Consider the following 21,356-nt stretch of genomic DNA (forward strand, 5'->3'; position numbering starts at 1 on the left):
TTTATTCCTTCAAAGCATTACAAAAAAAGTAAGACTTTAAGTTTATAAAACATAATTTTGCCTTAACTTTGCCCATCAGTGTTGTAAAATAACCTGAAATACTTCTGCCTTTTTCCTAGGGCAAACCTTTTGCAGTGTCCACCTCTGTGATGGACCAGCTGTGGCCACCCAACTGTGGGAGCCCCACTGGCCTCCTCCAGGACATGGGACAAGCCACACCTTTCACAAAAGCAAGATTCTGACCAAAGTCAGGTTTCCTTCACGCAGCAAAATGAAATGTAGTTCTTTTATTTGAGTTTTAACATTATCTGATAACTTCTACCTGCAACTAACATTATTTCTCTACAATGAAGATACCTAGACTGTTGTACAAGCTGGATTTCTCACCCATATATGCTTTGGGAACCAGAGGAATGTGTACATCATATTTAGGGTTTTTCCTAGGCAGACACTGTGTTGGAAGTGCATTTTTCTAACCCTTTTAGATCCAGTCAGCCTACCTTGATTGTGACACTAATGTTAAATGTAACTGCAGCCATTACCAAGTAGTTTCCATAAGTGGTTTTATTACTGGTTAGATTTTACAAATTCTGGTATTCGAACAGACTTCGACCTTAAAATTCTAAAACAACAAAGCAACCAATGAAAGGCTTAGGACTATTCAAAGTAACAAACTCTTTAACATTTTTGCCCTGGTCATAAATATACAGAGAGAAAAAGAGAGAAGTGGACATGGAATCCAAAGAATGTAGATAAAACAGTATATAAGGCACATGGCAGTCTTTGAAAATACAGAAGCTTTAGCCAACTTAAATTAATTGCTGTTTCCCTTGCTCAGTCCACAAAACTGTACAGTTACACAAATGTTGTGTTGCAATAGATCTTCCAAGTTATTCTTCAGTCCATACTCCGTAATACCAGAACACTACATTTCCTTCTGTTTTTTAGGAGAGATCCTAATTGTGGTTAGTCAATTGCTCAAAGCCTCTATTAAAATACACTTGGAATTTCAGCTAAGAATAATTTCTTTTTTAAAGAAATTATTAAGAAAGAGTCATCAGAAAAGATTTGTAAGAGTTGTCTGTGAAGGACTTCGAGATTCATGAACCTCAAGACTTCCGGGCACTGATGTCAAGACCGACGTCACAGTTGGCATAGTGGGATTAGTCAAGTCTGTTAAAGTAGTGGGAGTGCTGGATGGACTCATGGAGGCATTGGATATTTCTGAGGCAGGACCTGAAGGGGTCCCTGCTTGGAGTGTTGAGTCTGAAGTCTTATCCACCCCTGTGTTTTCTTGACGTAAGAGGTTCCGTCTGAATTTGGCTCGAGCATTTTGAAACCAAACCTGAAATAGTTTAATATAACAGGGTAGCATTTAAAGACCTGCAGTGTTTAAAAATGCAAAAGCATATTCACAAATTCATCAATGCTAGAATTGGGAAAGATGTTTTTACTGGTAACATTAGAAAATAGTCCTAGCCATGAGAAGCAGCCTCTGCCTGCAAAATATTCCTTCTTCCCTCTCCTTCGATCCCTGCAAACAGCCTGCCCGGGCCAGGAGCGGACCAGGGATGGAGGCTGGCAGTCTGGCTGCACAGGGGATGTGAAATGATGCTTGGAAATTTGGCAGCATGCAGAATCCTCAACAGCCCTCGATCCCAGCAGCATTGGTCTGGGTGTGGCAAACACCACGCACCTGACGAGCACAAAATCAGGAGCTTCCTCCCATGGACTTCACATCCTTCTCCCAGCAAAGCTCCCCTGGCACAGCCCAGGGCACCCTGCCCTCCCACGGGCTCCTGCTCCCCCTGGGGCTCCCTCACATGCCAGTGCCTGCAGCGCTCCCCTCTTTGGAAGGGACTGCCCCTCTTTCTTGCTCTTCTCTTATTCTTTCTCAAATGCTTCAGCTTGCTTCATCTATTCCTGGTTTTCTTTATCAAATGTTTTCAGTACTGGAATAACACTGGGGAAAGGGGTTGGAAAGGTATTAAAGACCTACTTTACATCAGAAACTGTGATTTCAGTAGGAATAGCATCCACACAGAATTTTTTCCCAAGGTTTCTACTTCTTGCATTCTTTGCTTTTCCGAGTGAAGGACAGGGAAGGTGAGTGTGTGGGACTCCTGAGGACACAGCAGCCCATGTAGAGGTTCTGCTCTTGGCCCTGGAGCTGCCTGGCCCTGTGTGGGATGGGGAGGGAGGGAGGGAGACAGCAGGAACGCGGGCAGAGCTGGGGGTGCTCCCACTGCAGTCCCAGCTGATGGACCTGACTCGGCTGCTTCACCCCTCTCCACCCTTCTTCCCATCTAGGGATTCTCCAGCTGCACATTCCCCCTCTTGAACACTCTTCCTTCCCTGGAAAGCTTTCTGCCCCAGCCAAAGGTCTTTAATGTGCACACCCTGTCTCTCACTCTCTCCAGGGAATGCCACAAGGAAATAATCCGCAAGCACAAATTCCAGGGCCATGCATAAATCACATCCCTACAGGTCCTTCCTTCTGAAAGCTCTGAATTTTAAACCAGCTTATACTGGCATGCATTTTGTTAAAATACTTAATTTAAAGGCTATTTATCGGTTTCATATACAAAAGTTCTCTTAAACCAGCACAGGTAAAAATATTCCCATGACTTTATAAGAGCCCAGTACAGCAGTGACCCCACTACAGACCAGCAATGTGGTCAAAGAGGGGCAAACCCCAAAGTGATGTTTTTGCTGACATGTTCCCAAGCGGTGTCCTCTGGTGGGACTGCTCAGAGCCCCTTGTGTGCAGGGGCTGGGAGTGAAGCCAATCACTTTGTTCTGCTCATTTAAACCACAAAGGCTCAAGCGCCAACTGCTCAGGAACAGCAAAAACAGCAATTGGAACTTTTATGGGATTTTTTATCTTTCAGGTAGAGATCATTTCTATTTGTTCCATAAAATAATTTAGTGGTTGGTTTCTTTAAAATATCTTTTGGCAGCTGTATGAAGGATAACAGCCATGAAATGGAGTTTGGAGCTGGCTGCTGTCGCTATGTGTGTTCATGTAGTCATGGCATAATTAAAACAGAACAGACAAACCAGTTGGCCAGCTGTAGATACACCTACTTCTGCATAATTTCACATTTATGTGCATTAAATATCTATACTTTTATATTCAGTTGTCCCAAATATGAGAAACATGACACTGTTTCTAAATGTCCAACTGCTCCTAACCTTACCAGGGCAAGAGGCTCCATGGTACTTTTTGGAAACATGTAATATGTAAAGTGAGCAAGATTCCTGGTGTTTATGGATTTCCCTTCATCTTCCACTAATATGAAAACCTGAGCACAGCTGCCCTTACCAATGACTACCCACACTGCTTTCAGGAGCTGCACATGTAACACGGTTCATTGTCTCTTTATTAGTGGTAATTCATGTTAGACATTGAAAATATCATATAATCCTGCAAGTATTATCTGAAAATAGAGATTATATGACTGCTTTCCTTCCTTCCTCATTGGAATATTGTCAAGGTTAATCAGTTAATGGTTACAAGGCCCTTTAAAATTGTATAATAATAAATATTTATATTATTACTGAAAATACATCTAATTATTTGCATTCTGAAAACAGATTGTCTTATGATAGAAGGGATAACATTCTTTCCACCGTAGTGACATTCTGGCATGTACTTTAGATACATCCTCAGCAAGGTGTTTGTGTTAGAAAGTGGTGAGAGAGGAGTAGCGCTGTTCCCTGTCCCTGCGGCTGTTCTCTGGGGCTGTTCCCTGTCCCCGGGGCTGTTCCTTGTCCCTGGGGCTGTTCCCTGTCCCCAGGGCTGTTCCCTGTCCCTGGGGCTGTTCCCTGTCCCTGGGGCTGTTCCCTGTCCCCAGGGCTGTTCCCTGTCCCTGGGGCTGTTCCCTGTTCCCAGGGCTGTTCCCGGGGCTGTTCCCTGTTCCCGGGGCTGTTCCCGGGGCTGTTCCCTGTCCCTGGGGCTGCTCCCTGGGGCTGTTCCCTGGGGCTGTTCCCTGTCCCCGGGGCTGTTCCCTGGGGCTGTTCCCATTATCCCAGCAGGGACAGTGGCGTGCAGGGCTGGAGCTGGGGCTGCCCTGCCGCTCCCCTGGGCAGCTCAGGCCGTGCACCTGGAAGGACATGGCAGAAATAACCACCCAGACACACAGAACTGAAAGAATCCTTCCAGAAGGACTTTGCTCACATCAATTACACAATTCCTTCAGGACTGAGCAATAAACAAAATCACTGGGAAGTATTTAGTGGGTTTCTGTCCAACTGTATCAGTACAAGGCTGAGCTATTTCAAATCAAAGGGGAAAATGCAGACCAAAACTCCCGGCAAAAAATAAGAAGCAGCTGCGAGACCCAGCACTGCTGCTCCCACACTCCGGTGAGCGGGGCTGCATGCGTGGAGCTGGGCACTCAGCAGTTAGGCTGAATAATATTTACTGACGTGAAAATATTGCACTCCCTCTTCAGTGATCTGTGGAGCAAATTCTTTGTCTCCACCAAGTCAAATAGGAATAAAATAACATCTCCATATGATAGGGGGGGTATTGAAAATAAACACATTAAGAGTTGTGAGGGATTTGGATACTGAAATTAATGGGATCATCACCTTAGATAACTTTATTTCCTGGTTTGTAACACCTCCATTGCTGCATCTGTTACATATTAGCTGTGTGAACAGCTTCTGCTAAAAACAAAAATTTAAACCAAATTTTGCTGATTCACACAGCTACCTGGAGACATGTAGGTTCTCTGAATTTCACTAACCAGTAGGTGAAGAAACAAAATCTAGGCAATGTAACACCACAAAGCAGACTGTGTTCACTCATTGCACACAAATTGTGATGACTCTGCTGTAATTAGTAACTGTACAAAGAGATGTTTAATGAATGGGGGCTCAGGAAGAGCCTGCAGCCTAAAGCAAACCTTCACCAAAGGGCAGCACAGGTCCCCCTGTGGGATGGAAATATTGTAGGCCTGTTGACTACTGGAAACTGGATCAGCAAAGTCCAAGTGCATACAGTGATCTCTGTAGGGTTTTGGTAGCAATTTTACTGGAGACTGATTCAAGAAAAAATAAGTGATGTCCAGGACACACACTGAAAAATGATGCTTTATGTTCCTAAAGTGCTTAAGCTGTGGATAATCTTATTCCAGACCCCTGGGAAGAGAAGAGGTACACACCTATAGCTAACACACCACACTTCCTCAGGGGTATCTACTTTCACCTCCTTTTCTAAACTCACAGAAAGAAAGATCAGTTCCCCAAAGAGCAGCATTTATGCCCATTAGGTTAGTTAGCCCACAATTAGCTGGGGCCATTAATTACAAATGATAGCTTACAATAAAGGGTTTGTGTTCCCCAGCTGTAGTACAAGAGATATATGAATTAAATTGCAAATGTAAACTTAAATTGGAAGGAAACAAAATAAAAATATGTGTTAAAAATATAAAATATAAATAAGTTTGCTATGTGTATAAGTTCTAATGTGGCTGCTTCAGGAGAACAGTGTGCATTACAAAGGTGTTGAAGGAAATGCATTCTGAGAAGCAGAGTGCTACATTTCCAGGCCATCCCACCACTGCACACATGCAGCTGCTGACAAATTGTATATAAATCAAAGACATCAGTCAGGGCTTCCAACTCCAGTATCATAGAGCATTTAGAAAATCCTCAAATCCTCTGCTCATCTACCAAGTCCCCTCATTACATGTCATGTAGGGCTGTCTCTACAGCAAAGGCACTACAGCTGTTCCCTAAATCACCAGGAGCTCTACTCTGTGTGTTTAGGAAATACACCTTTCTCCTGATCCCTGATCTGCTGCCCTGCATTTCCCCTTAAAATTAATTCTATGAAATGTGCCCACAGAGCCTGGATCCTCCACCAGCTGAATGGAAATGTGAATACACAGAAAAGCCCACAGCTCACAAACACCTCTTAGGGAGTGTGGCAGAGTTCTGGCTCCTGGCAAGTGTGCACATACACCTGCGAGTGCAAACACCTCTGCAGGTGATGCCTGTTTCCACCCACAGTGTCAGTGAATCACTTTGTGTGACACACATGGAACACCAGACTTTCTGGCTCCAAGGAATTAAAAAGTGATACTGTCCCAGTAACCAACATCATGATGAGTTTTCCCAGCAAAGAGCAACCCTAAAACTCATATATGTGAACTTAATTGTCACTCACAGGTAGAGATAAACCAACTGGGCAGAAAGGTTCTAAAATATACGAAATACAAGTTTGTGTTTTCATGGCCCAAATTAATTTTCAAACAAAACATCCATGACTAGAGAGTGCTCATAAGAGGCGGGAAAACTCAAGTGATATCAGACAAAGTATCTGGAATTGCCTCCAACAGCATCATCCTCAGGGAACAATCCTCATCACCAACTACTGTCTTCCACTACTGCAGCTAAAGGAGCGTGGACATAAAAGAGCTTTTAACTCTGAAATTAAAAGAAGTGAAACACCAAATACCAAAACGATAACAAAACTTTGGTGGAATTGTAAAGTTCTGCAACAAACAAAAGAAGAACCAGAAAGCATATTAAAACTGCAAACTGACATGTTTAAGACAAAATGACGAAGCAATGAAGAAACTGAAAGAGGAACAGATGAGTAATGGGGTGGAGTCCAATTCTGGAATATGTTCTGAATACGGAGAAACAGAGACAATGGAACTTGGAAAAAGATGCAAGGGAAGACCCATTCAGTGAAAAGAGAGATGGAAGTCAAAGTTGGTGTGGAGTGACAAGAGAGAACAGAAAGATGATTGAGAGACACACACTTCCTGGACACTGGTGTGCAGTTTCTCGGGTAATTCAGGTGTAAATGGCAGACCTGGTATTACCAAAGTGTCTAAATTCTGAGGGTAAAAGAGAGGAGAAGGGTCAATCTAAGGATAGACCAATGCAGTAGATTATTTCAGCCATGTGTGTGGTTTAAGGCCAGTTGCTGTGAGACATCACATCAGGTGCTGGGATGTTCACTCTCTGTCAGAGGAATCTGTTCCTCCACAGCAAATCAGCCTCAGAAAAACAAACCAGCTATGAGAACATAGCCAAGAAATCATTACGTACGGTTTGTCATTTTACTGGGAAGCCTACAAAACTTTTTTTTCCTTCTTCTGGTAGGTGTTAGCTCTGTAAGCTCCAGGATCCCTCCAGTGAGTTCAGTTCTCCTCAGTAGCTGTCTCCTGCCCTCCACTTGCCTGTGACTTGTGAGCTGTCCACGATGGGGCTCGCAGCCCTACCTGTCTCTAGGAAGGTCACAAATCCTTTTTCTACAATTAAGACCCATTTAAAACTTTCAGCAACAAATCCTGGAATGCCATGGCTCCTATATGCCCAAGTTTATCTCTAGGTATAGGCATTTGGGTAAGTGCTCATTAAAATTGACTTCTTGAATCAAAACTATAAATTAAAATGCAGCTGAACCAATGACTACTGTTCCCTTTTCTTCCCATTATAGCTCAAATGGAGTGTGTTCCCATGAGCAAGAAAAAAATACTTCTAAAATGCAATTTCATTTCATTCTAAGTTACTAAACTATGAGTGAAAGTTTTTGAAAAATTTCATTTACATCCACTTCAGTTATGAACGAAAAGTCCTCCTCCTCGTCCTGATAAAATGAGTTCAAACTGTTGATTAATTTCTTACAAAGGTAAACATTGATGTGTTTTCTGAATTTCTAAACTAAAAGCTCTCTATTTACAGTGATCACACTAACTAAAATAAGTCACTTTTTTTTTACAGCAGCCTGGAAGCTAAAACACACATCAGAATTAAAGAAGTCCAGGAAAACAAGCAGGGCCCCAAACCTTCACAACTCTCATAAAATTTAGAACCCAAGCAATCTGCTTTAGAGAAACTGAAAAGAAATAGCTCTTCTCATACTTTTTGGGAATTAACTTAGTCTCAGAGAAGGTATAAATAGTTAAGAATATCTTGAAAAACAGCAAATCCATGGCTTTTTAAATATAAAATTGGTATTTTGATTACTTTTCAAGGCAAAAGATGGCTCTTACCTGAAGAACTCTTTTGGTGAGGCCGGTTTTCTGAGCTAGCTGTTTCAAGTCCTTGGCATCAGGATTGTGGTTAATAGCAAAGTATGACTTCATTGTCCGCAGCTGGTGGTGTTTGAAGGACGTCCTCATGCGCTTTGTTTTTTGATTGCTGGGGTATTGCTGGTCTCTGTCCAGGTGGTCACCATCGTTTTCATTGCAACTTAAAGCTTAAGGCAATAAGAGGAAGAGGCCTGTAAATCTCTTGCTCTACAACCAATATTGTTTGCAATTTTCCTGAGTGCAGCAATTAAAATAACACACCACAGTGTGTACTGGCACAAGCCCTACCTGTCTTTGCTGTATTTCATGGATTTGTAGAGCAGTTTAGTTTGGAAAAGCCCTCTGAGGTCATTGTGTCCTGCCGTTAACAGTGATGCCAAGGCCACCACTAACCCGTGTCCCCAAGTGCCACATCCACATGGCTCTGAAGTCCCTCCAAGAATAGGGGCTTCACCTCTGCTTTTGGGGAAGTTTCCTAATATCCAACCTGAGCCTCCCCTGGCCCAGCCTGAGGTTGTTTCCCCTTGTCCTGTTCCTGTTCCCTGGCAGCAGAGCCCAACCCCCCCGGCTGTCCCCTCCTGGCAGGGAGTTGTGCAGAGCCAGAAGGGCCCCCCTGAGCCTCCTTTTCTCCAGGCTGAGCCCCTTTCCCAGCTCCCTCAGCTGCTCCAGCCCCTTCCCCAGCCCCACTCCTTCCCTGGACACACTCCAGCCCCTCAGTGTCTCTGCTGCCACGAGTGGCCCAGAGCTGCCCCAGCAGTGCCAGCACTGGGCCGAGCACAGCCCAGGGGCCATTGGCCTCTTGCCCACCTGGGCACAGCTGGATCATATTTCTGCACCTTCCAGCCATTCCCTTACAACAACCAGCCTGCAAGGACCCTGGCCTCCCCCTCTGTGGCCTTTAAAATGTCAGCTCTGTTTCCTTTTTCCTCTGCTCCACCTCCACAGAACTTTTCTTCCACTTTCTGTGGGAGGACAGTAGCTGTCCTCAACTCCGTAAAGCGTTTTACTGTACTTGGTATCACCATAAACTGCATTATAACACACAAAGAGAGCTGCACAATACACCCCACTTAAATCTCAATGGAACAGACTAGTTAAAATCATAATTATTTCCTCAATCAAACTAAACCTTGTAGAGTGCAAGGGAGACCATTAAATGAAACACTATAAAAGAAATAAAGTTTGTGGCTACCAGACAGCAAATTATGACTATAATCTGACTAGCTAAAGAAATAAAGCTGTTAATACAACATATTCACTGGCACGCCAAATGAAAAACCTTTTTAATTATTTATATGTTTATATTTCCATTTAAAAAAAACCATTTGCAAATACTAGTTTGAATGATCACTTCTGCCATATCCTTTTGAAATCAAGGAATGACACTGGTTGATACACTTGCAGGAATCAAGCTCAGGAAGAAGGTCTGTGAGAAAGAAACACTGTAAAAATGATCAATTAGTATTAAATGTTGAATGCCAAGCAAAATAATCTTGTAGACCAAAAGTAGTTTTTCATTTATTTGTGCATACATTAAACCATAGAAACCCTCTTAAAATAACACTAAAGGCTGAGCTTATATCCAGTAAAAATTAGGAATATAACTGAATATTAGCTCTGACAAACTTGTTAATTAGCTTTTCCAGTCCAAATATCTAGAAGTTCCTCTTAATTTCCTAAAAGTTTTATGCTAAAAGTAATGAAAAATCACTATATCTGTTCTACACGGCATGCGAAAATTGACCAAAAAAATTCTTTTAAAATGTGAATTGTTGGTAAGTTTCTTAAACACATGAACAGGCTTGTTTTCATTGTCCGCTATTGCTGTTTAATTATAAGTGAGAACATGCACCTATCTTTATACTGTTACCTGAATTCATGCTGTCCATCAATGGGTCTCAGCCCTAGTGAAAACACACACATTCTGACAGGCATGTATTAAAAACAGACTTAAAAAACACACATAAGATGCTGGGATTCCTAAGTTAAGATGCATACAGGTTCCCTAAGCAGGTTTGCAGCAGCTACAGTAGCTGCTTTGCAACCTTCAGCTTTTCAAAACCTGCTAAAAAGCTGTGGCACAATACAGAGCAAGGCCTGCAAAAATTCAGCTCTAAGCCCAAAACGCATGTTTGTTTAACAAATATGCCCAAAGTGTCCAAAGCCTCAAACTTTTCTGTGTGTTTCTGTACTCCTGTAATTTAAAAAGCAGCTAAAAAATGGTACTGTATACAGAAATGTGTCTGTGTGCGTGTGTGCGTGCATGTGCATATATTTGTATAAATCCTTTCCAGACCTCCGGATCTTGTGCCAAATTTTGGCCATAAGAAGCATTTCTGCTTGTTTTCCTGCAGCATGGAAAACTGCAAGCACCTGAATTTAAAAGGTGTAAGGTAGTTGAATAGAGAGAGTAACAATGGAGTAGTAATGGATCTGTTTGGGGTGTAGCCAAATCTTTTTGGGTTTAAGATCTGAGACCTGGTTGCCCATCTGGAGTCATCGCATGTGCTCCAGTCTCCCTCATAGCCACAATTCCTGAGATAAAGAGCACTGGGATAAATAATATAATATTGCTCAAAGAAAATTCTGTTATGGATATGTAAAACCAAACCATACTTGTTTTTAAAACGTACCCAAAGAACTTTCGATATTAGTAATGGAAAAGACCTTTGTGCATCATCTTAGAGGCTTTTGAACCCTCCAAGAAATAACAAGACAGACATAGGAGGAAATGCATCAGAATATCTGTCTGCAGGACTGAAGTCTGGTTCCTGTTAATATGCAACAAAACAAAGTCTAGGGCTGCAGAGCTGGGTTTTAACATGTCCCATCGAGAATGAGATACATCCAGAGTCCGAGGATTCTAAACCCTCCCAGAAGGGAATGAGAGTGTCAGCTTTTCATCAAGCCCTGATAGGAAAAGGAACAACTCACTCTTGGAATTTCTTATAATTTTACCTCATTATCTACTAAGTAAAAATAATACTAAAATGACAGTAAACATGTACCATTTGAGAGTGGCAAAATGTCCTTGTCTATGCTGGAAGTTGCAGAACAGATTTTGAAAGTGCATGAGGGCGTGTGCCGTTCGCTGTCGGGTGCAAGTGGTTTGGCTACTCCCAGGCATCACCCAATATGACATAAATAGCCCTAGCTGGTGCCAATTCCCCTCTTGTATTTGGTTGTGGTGCCTGGCACCATCCTCAACAGGCTGTTTTATTCAGTCTAATATTATCTGCATCTCTCACAGAATCTGCAGTGTCCATGGGTGTTGCAGGCGCAGACACTCAGAACAGGCCAAGGGTGTAAGTGGAGATTTTAAGAGCTGAGGAGTTTCTGCAAAAGGCATCAGGGTGTAAAACTAACACTGTACATGCTCCTCACGCAACCCTCTGTTTTTCAGGCACTGTCTTCCCTGTTCTTTTGTGGTGTCCTGTGTATCTCCCAAAGGAATTGCTGAACTATCCATATGTAACATTTCCATTCCATTGCAGTATCTCAGGCTCCTGCTGGGATTTCAGAAATACTATTGGTAGAATTCCAGTCGAATAGAGGAGCCTTAAATTAATGAGTGTTTCACTTCTATTTTTTGATAAAACAAATTCTGAAGCAGCGCCAAGTGTCTTTTTTGACCCTAAAACATTTCTAAGGCCCCATGCCTTTCCCCAGACCCCACAGCCTCCATGGTGCAGCAGTGGGAGCACACACACCCTCAGCCCAATGTGGGCTACTCGGTCACAGGATGGTGATGTCCATGAGCAGCATCACTTCATCCCTACAGATTAAGAGGAAAATGTTTTGATATTGGTAGCCAAAATACCCTTTGCAGATTAATGCATAACACCCCCCCTAAACCCAGCAACAAGAGCGTAAAGCAGGCTGAGCCGGTGCTTTTGTAACAAAGTCTGTTAGAGGAGAACTTGGGAACATTGCTTCACCCTCAGATCACCAGAGCCCCCATGGCTTGGGATTCGGGGCAAAGTGTGTGCTTAGTTGTTAGTAGGTTGCTAAGTATATGGCACATGAAGATGAGAAAGAGAAATTTCCTTTGGGGGAAATTTTGCTCTTAGTAGCTTGTGTTTGACATGTTAGATTATGCCAAAAGAAAGAAAACTAATCCTGATTCTGAAGGAGTGATGAAACAAGAGACACGTTGTGTGTGCATTATCTCTCGATAGTGGCTCAGGAACTTACACCCCTTTCCTCCTGTAATCGGAGTCAAGGGGGTGTTTTAACCTCCTGCTGCCTGGAGAGGGAACTTGTGATTAACTAGACCGGGCAGGGGTGCAGCCGCATTTGGAGTCTGGTCGGAGCGTGTAGAGGACTTTGTGGCACCCATATCCTCAAAGGGGACAGAAGTGAGACAGAGCCCTCTGAGTGGTACTCGGGACAGGAACAGCCATAGTCTTTCTATTTGGAGGAAGGAGAAGACGCTTAGAGAAGGCAGATTCCTGAACTTCTCACCACAGGAATTACAAGGGGTGAAGCTGTGGCACCGGGAGCAGTCAAGGGACCCCTGGCTGCTTCCGAGGTGCCTGGCGGCACTAAAAGGAGCCAAGCCATGGAGCAACAGACACGGCAGCGCTGCCTCAACCTTGACATTTCAAGAGGTGTTTCTGAGGAGATAAAGGCAGTCTGTCTTAAGGAGCCCGGGCCCGAGCATCAGAAGGCCAGGACGGAGGAGAGCAGGATTAGAAGCCCTCTTCCTCCGGCCTTTCCCGGCCGCCTGGGACAAAGGGGCTGCGCGTCCCGGTGCCCCCCGGGGCTGCCTGAGGCCCGGCCCCCCCGGCCGCGGTGGCCCCCGGGGGAAGCACGGCCCGGCCGGGGCTGCGGGGCGGGAGAACAAAGGGGCCGCAGAGGGGCGGCGGGGCCCGGGCCCCGCGGGAGGAACCGCCGCCAGGGTTTTTCCCCTCAATTAAGCCAATTGAATGGCGCTGAATGGCCGGTGCGAGTGCGCGGTCAGTCCCTGAGCGCCGCGATTAACCCGGGCAGCCCCGGCCGGGCCGGGCTCCTCGCTGCCCGCCCCGCCGGGGGAAGGGGCTCCGCTGCCCGCCCTGCCCCACGGACCCGGCCCGCAGGCGCCTGGGGAGCGGGGGGCTCTGCCGGGGAGCGGGGGGGGTTCCCGGGGAACGGGGGGGGGTTCCCGGGGAACGGGGGGCGCTGCCGGGGCCCCGCTCGCCCTGCGGGACGGGAGCGATGCCGGCGCCCTGCCCCAGCCCCGACCCCAGCCCCAGCCCCTGCTCCTGCCCCGGCCCCGACCCCAGCCCCAGCCCCCTGGGAGGGGCCAGATGCGCCCGGGGACCCGAGAGGTGACCACGGCCCGGGAGGAGGGGGAGAAGGGGTAGAAGCAAGACGACGGGGGGAAAGGGGTAAACCCTAATTTTTCCTAGGAAATCTCTGCAAGACATCCGATGTTAAACTGCGATTGCCGTCTGCTCGCTCTGTCACAGTCACAGGGAATCTTGTGAGCTTTTAGTCCCAAGGGAAACGAGGAGGAAAGAGAGATTCGCTCTTCAAAACTTTCCAGACTTTTCGCATTTTTGTCAGGAAAAAACTCAAACCACTTTTGACACAGCCACTTGAGAGGGTCAGCTCCAGGCGTCCCCGGCGCTGCCCCGAGCCTGCCGGGAGCTGGGTCGGCGCCTTGGCAGCCTTCCCTCCCCTCCCCCGGCAAAAAGCCGCCCCCAGCCCCAGTCCCCATCGGCCGAGGATGTCTATCCAGCCTGGATATTCCGTCACCCTCGCAGCGAAGCACGAGGCATCTTCCTGCTAGCAAAGGAAGGAAGCGTTTCTTAATATCTTGGCTGTTTGCACAGATTATGGGTATTTTATCAGCTCGTCGTGCCCCAAGTTTGCGCAATACATCTGTCATTTTCCAGATATTTTAGTGTCTTAAAGCCAGACTAGATACAAATGAATAAAACATAGCAGACTGTGGGAGGTTTGGGGTCTAATTCACAAAGGGAGTATTCAAAATTCTTTACAGGTGCTTCTGTGTTCAGCAAGCTTTCAGCCATTGATTTACTGACCTAAAAAACCCATCAAACTCCATTCCAACAAGTGAAGGAGGAAATTATGATCACAGGAACACACTTTAAAAAGAAAAAAAAAAGAAAGAAAAGAAAGAAAAAGAAATCTTTTTGAAGTTTCAGCATCCTTCTAAGCTATTTTCCACTTGTCAGGCTCTATCCACATCTAAACCCATCATCCCCCTGCAAACGGAGCCTCGTTTAAGTAGGAAAAAAAAAAAAAAAGGTCAGTCTAATTCGTGTTGCAGATGAATATTTGCTGCAATTTACAAAATTATTTCAGTCTCGACTCTGCCAAGTTTATGGGTCCCCCTTTCCCCACCACCTCCGGGTGTAGATTTATTTACACAAAGTATTCTACACAAATCACCAGGAACAGATCCCCTCAGAGGACAACATTATGCATTTCTTGTGCATTTCTGAGAAGGAAATGACAAGTTCTACTAAAAGTAACAAAAGAAACTATAACTTTTTTTAAATGGTTTCTTTTTAAAAGGCACAAAATCGAAGGCTTTGCAATAATTTACTCGTTTGTGGAATTTTACATCAACGAGCAACCCAGTCTGATTTCCAAGATCAATGGCACTTATTACCGCATAAATTAGTCGATTATAGGTCTAGTAAACAGTTAAGTAGATAAATAGCTTAAGCAAAGAAGCCAAAGGTTACTCAAAGAAGATAGCTAAAGTTTCAGTTTCACGCTCTAAACAACGATTAAAAGACCAAAAAAAAATCGGACGGTAATTATTTTGTAAACGAATTTTTCAAAATGCAGTTAAAGGCGCTTTCTTTAGGAAGTCAGGGAGCAGTGAGACTTTCTCAGGCTGTGCTCCCATCCAGGACAGATGCCGCTGATTCTGTTTACAGGTCCTTTGAATCTGAACATCTGCCCTGCACAGGGAGACAGCGGAAGGACAATTAAAAGCTAATCCCCCAAAAAAGGAGACTTTTTTAACGGGAAAGATGCATATTTGATGACTGTTTTAAAGCTGAACTGTTACTCGAGAGAACACTACATCCACCTTCACCACTGGGACTACTACTGCTTTTTACACTACTTCCAAATTATTCAGCAATTAGTTCAACCAATAATAGCTGGCAATTTTGTTCCCGAGGTGCGTTTGCCGGTTAGAGATGCGCCTTTTCTCCCTGCCATTTTCAGTGCAATCCACCCCATTTCATCGCTATTGTTTCAGTGCAAACCACCCCATTTCGTCGCTATTACTCTCTTTAGGCGCAAAACACCCGCAGCCTCCCGTTCCCGGGCTGCCTACCCCGGCCCGAAGCCCGAGCCCCTCGCCACCCCTGCACTTCTCGGTGTCCCCCCCGGGCCTTCCTCCCCCCGTTCCTCCTCCTCCTCCTCCCGGCGCAGGAGGAGCGGCAGCCGCCCGGCGCAGCCCGCGGCTGTCGGGGCACGCAGAGATGCGGCTCGGAACAAACCGCAGCAAACTTGGCCTTTACCGAACGCTCTCTCCGGGAGAGAAGAACATGTTAAAGGCAAATTTGCGCCCTACGGGACGCGTCCGAACCAGGTAGGTTAAAAGAGAAAACAGGCTGGGACGAGCGGAGAAGCGCAGAGGGCACCGAGGCACAGAAGGACCCAGACAAACGAGTTCGGTGCCCTGGGTCTGGCTGGACCGCCCGAGAGCCCGGCTCGGGAAACGCCGGACTGGGGGGAAGCCCCCCTCTGCCTCCAAATCCTCAAATAAAACCAACATCTAAGAATTTTGTTTTGTCCAAGCATTTTTTTCCCGTTCCAGCGCAGGAAGCCCCCGGGATGGCAGCCGTTCTGATGGCAGCTACACGGACAAGTGGAGCGGGGGGAAGAGGGGAGCGGGGATGGGGGGAAGGGGGGGGGCAGGAGATTGCTCGAATTCCTTTGCCTGTAAAATTACAGTGCTGCGGCGGTGGGGAGGTTAAACGAGGAAACACGTCGGAAAGTTTGCTGCTAGATACAGAGAGCCCCGGCTGCTGCCAGGGTCGCTGCCGTTCCTCCTGCTGCTGGGCTCGGTTCAGCGGCAGGGGCTGTGCCGCGGGGCAGCCATGGGCTGCAAAGGGGATGCTGAGAGTTTCCCGACTCTTCTCCGAGTCACGTCTCATGAACAAAACTCCAGCGGAACTTGCCCCCGTGTGAGCGGGCTCTGCGCTGCCCGCAGACACCTGCTGCCCGCGGCCCCTGCCCGGGCACACCCAGCCCTGCGCCCCCGGCCGCCTCCCACTCCAGGGCCTCGGGAAACGGCCTCTGCCTTTCTCTCTTTCCTTCCAAAACTTTGGGGTGCGAGAGCTCAAGACAGGGCTGAACAATTCACCCATCAGCAGCTTTAGAGTGTAGCTACTAAAGAAAATCCACCGGTCTCTGAAGTGCTAACTTAAAATCTCTGGTTTCCAGATTTTATTTCAGGCTGCACTCCCCCTTCTTCCCCCCCTTAACCAGATGACCTTGCTTCAAAACATTTTATTTCCAGCTGAAGTGAAAAATGCTAACATATTAGCTTCTGTAATTGCAGTTTGACAGCACTTGATCTCAATAATTATGCTGCAGCTAAACTATTATTAACAGTTTAAGCTAAAATAAACGGAAATCCCCCTTTGGAAGTGAACAGAAACAAGCCATTTGAACTGTTCTAGGGGAAGGCTGGGGTCTCTTACCTGCATTGTAGGCTGCCAGATCTGCTCCAGGCCCCGGGCTTTTTCTTTTCCTGGGTCTCCCCTTCTGGACAGTCCCCACGCCATTGTAATAAGGCAGTCCCAAAGTGTTGGCAGAGCCCGCTCCCAAAGCCGGGCCCTTCCCAGCGGCTACATCCGAGTGATTGAAATGCACCTGGTACTCCCCCTGGATGAGAGTCTCGAAATGGAGGCGGCAGTACACCAGATTGTCCTTCATGCCAAAGTGATCGCCAGTGGTCAGCATCTTGTTGCAAGTGGTGCAAGTGAAGCAATTTAAGTGATATACCAAATCCCTGGCCCTCATGACCATCTCGGAGGCAGAAATCCCCAGGTGACATCTCGCACATCTCTGCACCGAAAACCTCCTGCAAAACAGAAAGGCCAGAGGAGACGGTGAGAGGTGCACTCCCCCCCACCCCGTCCTTCATGGGTTCTGCCCGGAGGGCGGCAAAGGGCTGCGAGTCCCGGGGCCGACCAGCTCGGCCGGGGCAGCGGCACAAAGCCGGGACGTTTGCGGAGCCCAGCCGGGCGGGCATCCCGGGACGGGAGCGCGGGGAGATTCTGTCCCGTTTCCCAGCTCGCAGCGCAGCTCCCGCCCCGCCAGACCCCACCAGAAAAAGGCACCGACCCCCGGGCCACGAATGTGCCCGCACCCCCGGGCCGCAGGAGGCACCGGCGGCGGGCGAGGAGCGGCCCCGCTGCCGGCCCCGGCCCCGCAGCCAGCGCAGGAGGCCGGGCAGGGCACGCCTGGTGAAGGCCCCAGTGGCCAAAGCAGGCTGGGGGGAGGCTGTGCCCAGGCCGTGCCTCCCTCCCGGCAACGCGGAACTCATCCTCACCACGAGCGTCCCTCCCCAGGGGGAGGTTTTAGGAGCTCACAGCCTGCCCCACGCGAGCCCACGGATCCCCTCCGCAGCCTCGTCAGGACGGGGGAGTCTCTGCTCAGCGGGGGGAGATGCGGGCAGTGTCCCCGTCCCCGGCTGGCGGCCGAGGGCAGGCTGTACCTGTAATAGTCCTCCTTGCAGTAGATGCTGCCGTCCTTGCTGAAGCAGGTGAGCTCGGACTCCAGGTTGAGTTTACATTCACAGCACTTCAGGCAGCGCATGTGCCACTGCTTGTCCACAGCCAGGAGGTAATAACGGTCGGAGATTTTACCCCCGCAGCCGGCGCACAGGGCAGCCCTGTCACTGCTGATGGAAGGCATGGTCTGCTGGGGGAAAACAATTACAGACCGTTAGCGAGGGAGAAACTCTTGAGCACGGCTGGGCTCCCCCCTCCCCCTGCCCGGCCGGGGCCGGGCTGCTGCTTTCCTGGCAGAGGAGCGGGCGCTCCGAGCCGCCACCCGGACCGGCCCCCGCGCCCGGTCCCCAGGGTCCCGGCGCATCCCACCTTCCCAGGAGGAGGCGGGGAAGCGGGCGAGACAAACAGATAAACACCCTGGTTTTTGGAGGAGGCTTCCAGGCCAGACCCAGAACTTTTTTTTTCTGGTGGATTTTCCAGTCTCGAACCAAGAAAAGATGCTGTTCAATAAACACGCGCAATAATAACAGAGTAGGGCAAATCGCAGATAGTTCATTTGAAAATTTATTACTATGGATGTACTGAGAATGTCTGCATAGTTAATGCTCTGTGAGTGCATATATGTGGAGCGTGTCTCTGTGTGGATTTTCCCAGCTATAAAATTCCGAATGAATTACGATCAAACCCCCAATAGCCACAGTGCTGCAGACACAGCTCTCTGCAAGCTGGTTCCAAACAACACGGATCGCGATCTGCTGTGACCCAAAGCGCTAAAGGGATCAGTAAATAAAGCTGCGGAGGAGATGAGCGTTACTAAACTAAATCCGAGGTGCAGAATGTTTTATCGGGAAAACGAAATAGTGGGAAATGTGTAGGAATGAGAGTGGGTAAAAACCAACAGAGCACGTTAGATTATGCTGGGATAAACTTGGAAGCAATAAAACTAAATATAAGCCCTATATAATTTAATAGTTTAGTGTCAAATCGCAATCCAATCGAAACCTTCGAAAAACCCCGAATTCATACATATCCTGTCAACTTCTACCGAACAAGAAAGAGGGAGAAATATCGGAACCGTTTAAGCATGCTTATTTATTTCAGCAGACACCTTAAAACAGCATTCGGGAGAGGAGGCTCGGTGGAGCAGCGTCTGGGGCAGACCTTGCAATATGCTGCTTTCCACTTCGGTCCCAACTTACTCTTACCCGCTTTGTACAAAAGCCCACGGCGGATCTGTTCTTGTGCACGGGAACCCGAAACATTTCCTTACAGCTGTGCCCAACACGCAGTTTGTTTTGGTTCGGGGCGGGGGAGAAGTTGTTTGTTTGCTTTTACCTCCTCTAGAGCCTTAAATCCTCGCGCAAAGCAAAAGCAAAGACAGCTAATCGGAGGAAATCGAAAGGAACCGAGGCTGATTTTCCAGCACATGCCAAACCCATTGCTTTCATTCTGTGCTTGCGGGGATCACAAATTCCCATCTCTGTGAGCACTCCCGTTTGCACCGCATCATTCCCACTAGGAGAACTCCACACAAACAAAACCCTGGCACTCCACTGGTGTTAGTCACAGGAACCCACCGGTAGCTTGTTTCTTTAAGGCATTAACTGAACTCCGAGTAGGGATCGTTTTATAACAGAAGCAGTTTCTTGTAAATCCACTTTAAATAAAATAACGATTTTTTTTCTGCTTTGCTTTTCCAGTAACAAAAATATTCTGAGATCTAGAAATGGTATTCAAGGGTCCAGTATTCCAACCCACTATTTGTTATATACACACGTGTATCCATATAGAAAATATATAGTTATATAAAACTATCACGCCACTATATTTATTCCAGAAAAGGTAATTGGATGTTGTTTAACTGTAGCGGAGAAATATTCACTTTTTAAAAGAAAGCCAAAACCATTTAGATTAGAAATCGCATCCCACCCTTATAGTACAAAGGCCGTTTTCCAGCCGGTGTTTCAAGATTAAATAGACTCACTGTCACCTTTAAGCAAATTTCACATAACATTATAAGAAAGAACACGTACTGATGAAGTTTGAAAACCTGAGAACGGATCTTCCTTGCATATGCCTGTATCAGTTTACATGACAGCATTTAACCAACGTATGAGATAATTTCACTTCAGAATTGTAATTTCGTAACAAAAAAAAAAAGTATACAGAAATTGTTCAATCACTTAAGACACTTGGGAAATTTCTTCCACTTTGCCAGCTTAATTCTAGTTAGACGGATGCATCTTTTTATTATCTAAGTGTATTAATATACAAGGACTACGCATCAGCAGACAAGACAAAATGTGGTAAAGTTATAAAAATTCGTATCCATCCGTCTCCCTGAGGCATATCTTCTAGTTCTGCTTGCCATGTTTACAAACCTACATATTTTAATTATTTTTTAAATCCCGTAACTTAAAGACACTCGTGTTTGTTTTTTTTCTTCTTAAATAAATGCTATAAAGACTATCTCCAGGAAGGCATCCTACCTGAAAAATAACACAGAATTGGATTCTTTGGTGTTTGTGCTTCCATTCTGCAGACAAAAAAAATCACTGTGCCAAAATGTTATCGGTATAAACCCACACTTTGCCTCTTCCTAAAAACTTTGGAAGGCCGGACAGGCTGGGGGAAGGGAAGGAGTTCTTGGACGCTACCAAAAGGCTGGTCTATCTGTTTTCTCACAAGAGCAGTACCGTTCATTTCACCCAAGCGTTACTATTTCTATGCATATTATTAATAATTAACAGTTTCATGCCTTTCCCCACCGTTTCATTTAATCTTTTGGGGTGCCTTTATGCTTAATTTTCTTCTGATTTAGTATTTCGCATACGTTTCCCCCCGATCTGTTATTTCAGGGGAAAAGCTGTATCTGTGAGGGGTTTGGTATGTTTAGGGGGGTGCATGACTCTCCCATTCCTTCGGCTCCTACCGTTTCCGTCTCTCCCCTGTCTATAGCCGAGCTGATGGCCGGTGCTTCGCTTTTGGTTCTCCGATCCATCTCGTCGATGACCCCGTGCATCTCCGAGCCGGAAAGACTGTGGAAAAGCATCGCTGAGGAAGCAGAGGAGGAGGGCCCGCGTTGCTGTTGCTGTTGACAGTTGTCGGGGTCCCTGCAGGAGCCCAGAACTTGCATTAACCGGAGCCCTCCCCCATGCATCTAGCACGGCCGCCCCGTCTCTCCTTGGGCACCGGGTTTTTCCCCCGGCAGAGCTCTTCGGAGCGCGGCGCAGGCAGTGATCCGAGGTTTCAAGGGACGGGGTGCAGAAAAGGCGGGCGGAGGGGATGCGGGAGAGGGGATAACTGGTGGTGTGAGCTTCGGGGCTTGGATCTAGTCTGTTGCGCGGCCCCGGCACATCTCTCTAGGAGGCTTCTTCAGTGCAGGGCTCATTGCCCCAGGTGCAGTCCCAGGCTTTATGCTCTGGCCCAGCTGGCAGAAGGCTGGGCACGCTTACGGTTGGGAGGGATTAATAAATAGTAGAAATATAAAAAAAAATTAAACCATCTTCGGTGAGAAATAAATAAGAATTAGAAAAAAAATTACGACAAGCCCCTTACATCGTACTGTGCGAAATTTAGAGGAGGA

General features: G+C 46.8%; 1 protein-coding gene across 1 annotated transcript; it reads right to left on the reverse strand.

Moving 5' to 3' along the window:
- Positions 1-568: 568 nt before the first annotated feature.
- On the reverse strand, positions 569-21,110 carry LHX2 (LIM homeobox 2). Its single transcript, XM_058853703.1, has 5 exons — positions 20,703-21,110; positions 17,755-17,957; positions 16,736-17,118; positions 8,019-8,224; positions 569-1,345 (listed from the first exon to the last, which is right to left on the reverse strand). Exons 1-5 carry the CDS (start codon positions 20,928-20,930, stop codon positions 1,058-1,060), a joined length of 1,308 nt encoding a protein of 435 aa, XP_058709686.1. The 5' UTR covers positions 20,931-21,110; the 3' UTR covers positions 569-1,057.
- Between the last annotated feature and the right edge of the window lie 246 nt (positions 21,111-21,356).

This window comes from Poecile atricapillus, chromosome 20 (genome assembly GCF_030490865.1).
Source record: "Poecile atricapillus isolate bPoeAtr1 chromosome 20, bPoeAtr1.hap1, whole genome shotgun sequence".
NCBI lineage: Eukaryota > Metazoa > Chordata > Aves > Passeriformes > Paridae > Poecile > Poecile atricapillus.

Excerpts from the sequence above, each read along its gene's own strand:
- LHX2 (XM_058853703.1), bottom strand. The coding sequence starts at position 20,930 with ATGCATGGGGGAGGGCTCCGGTTAATGCAAGTTCTGGGCTCCTGCAGG. Across the intron at positions 17,958-20,702 it reads ACAGGGGAGAGACGGAAACG|ACCATGCCTTCCATCAGCAG; the intron begins GTAGGAGCCGAA and ends TTCCCCCAGCAG. Across the intron at positions 8,225-16,735 it reads TCTGGCAGCCTACAATGCAG|CTTTAAGTTGCAATGAAAAC; the intron begins GTAAGAGACCCC and ends TATTGCCTTAAG.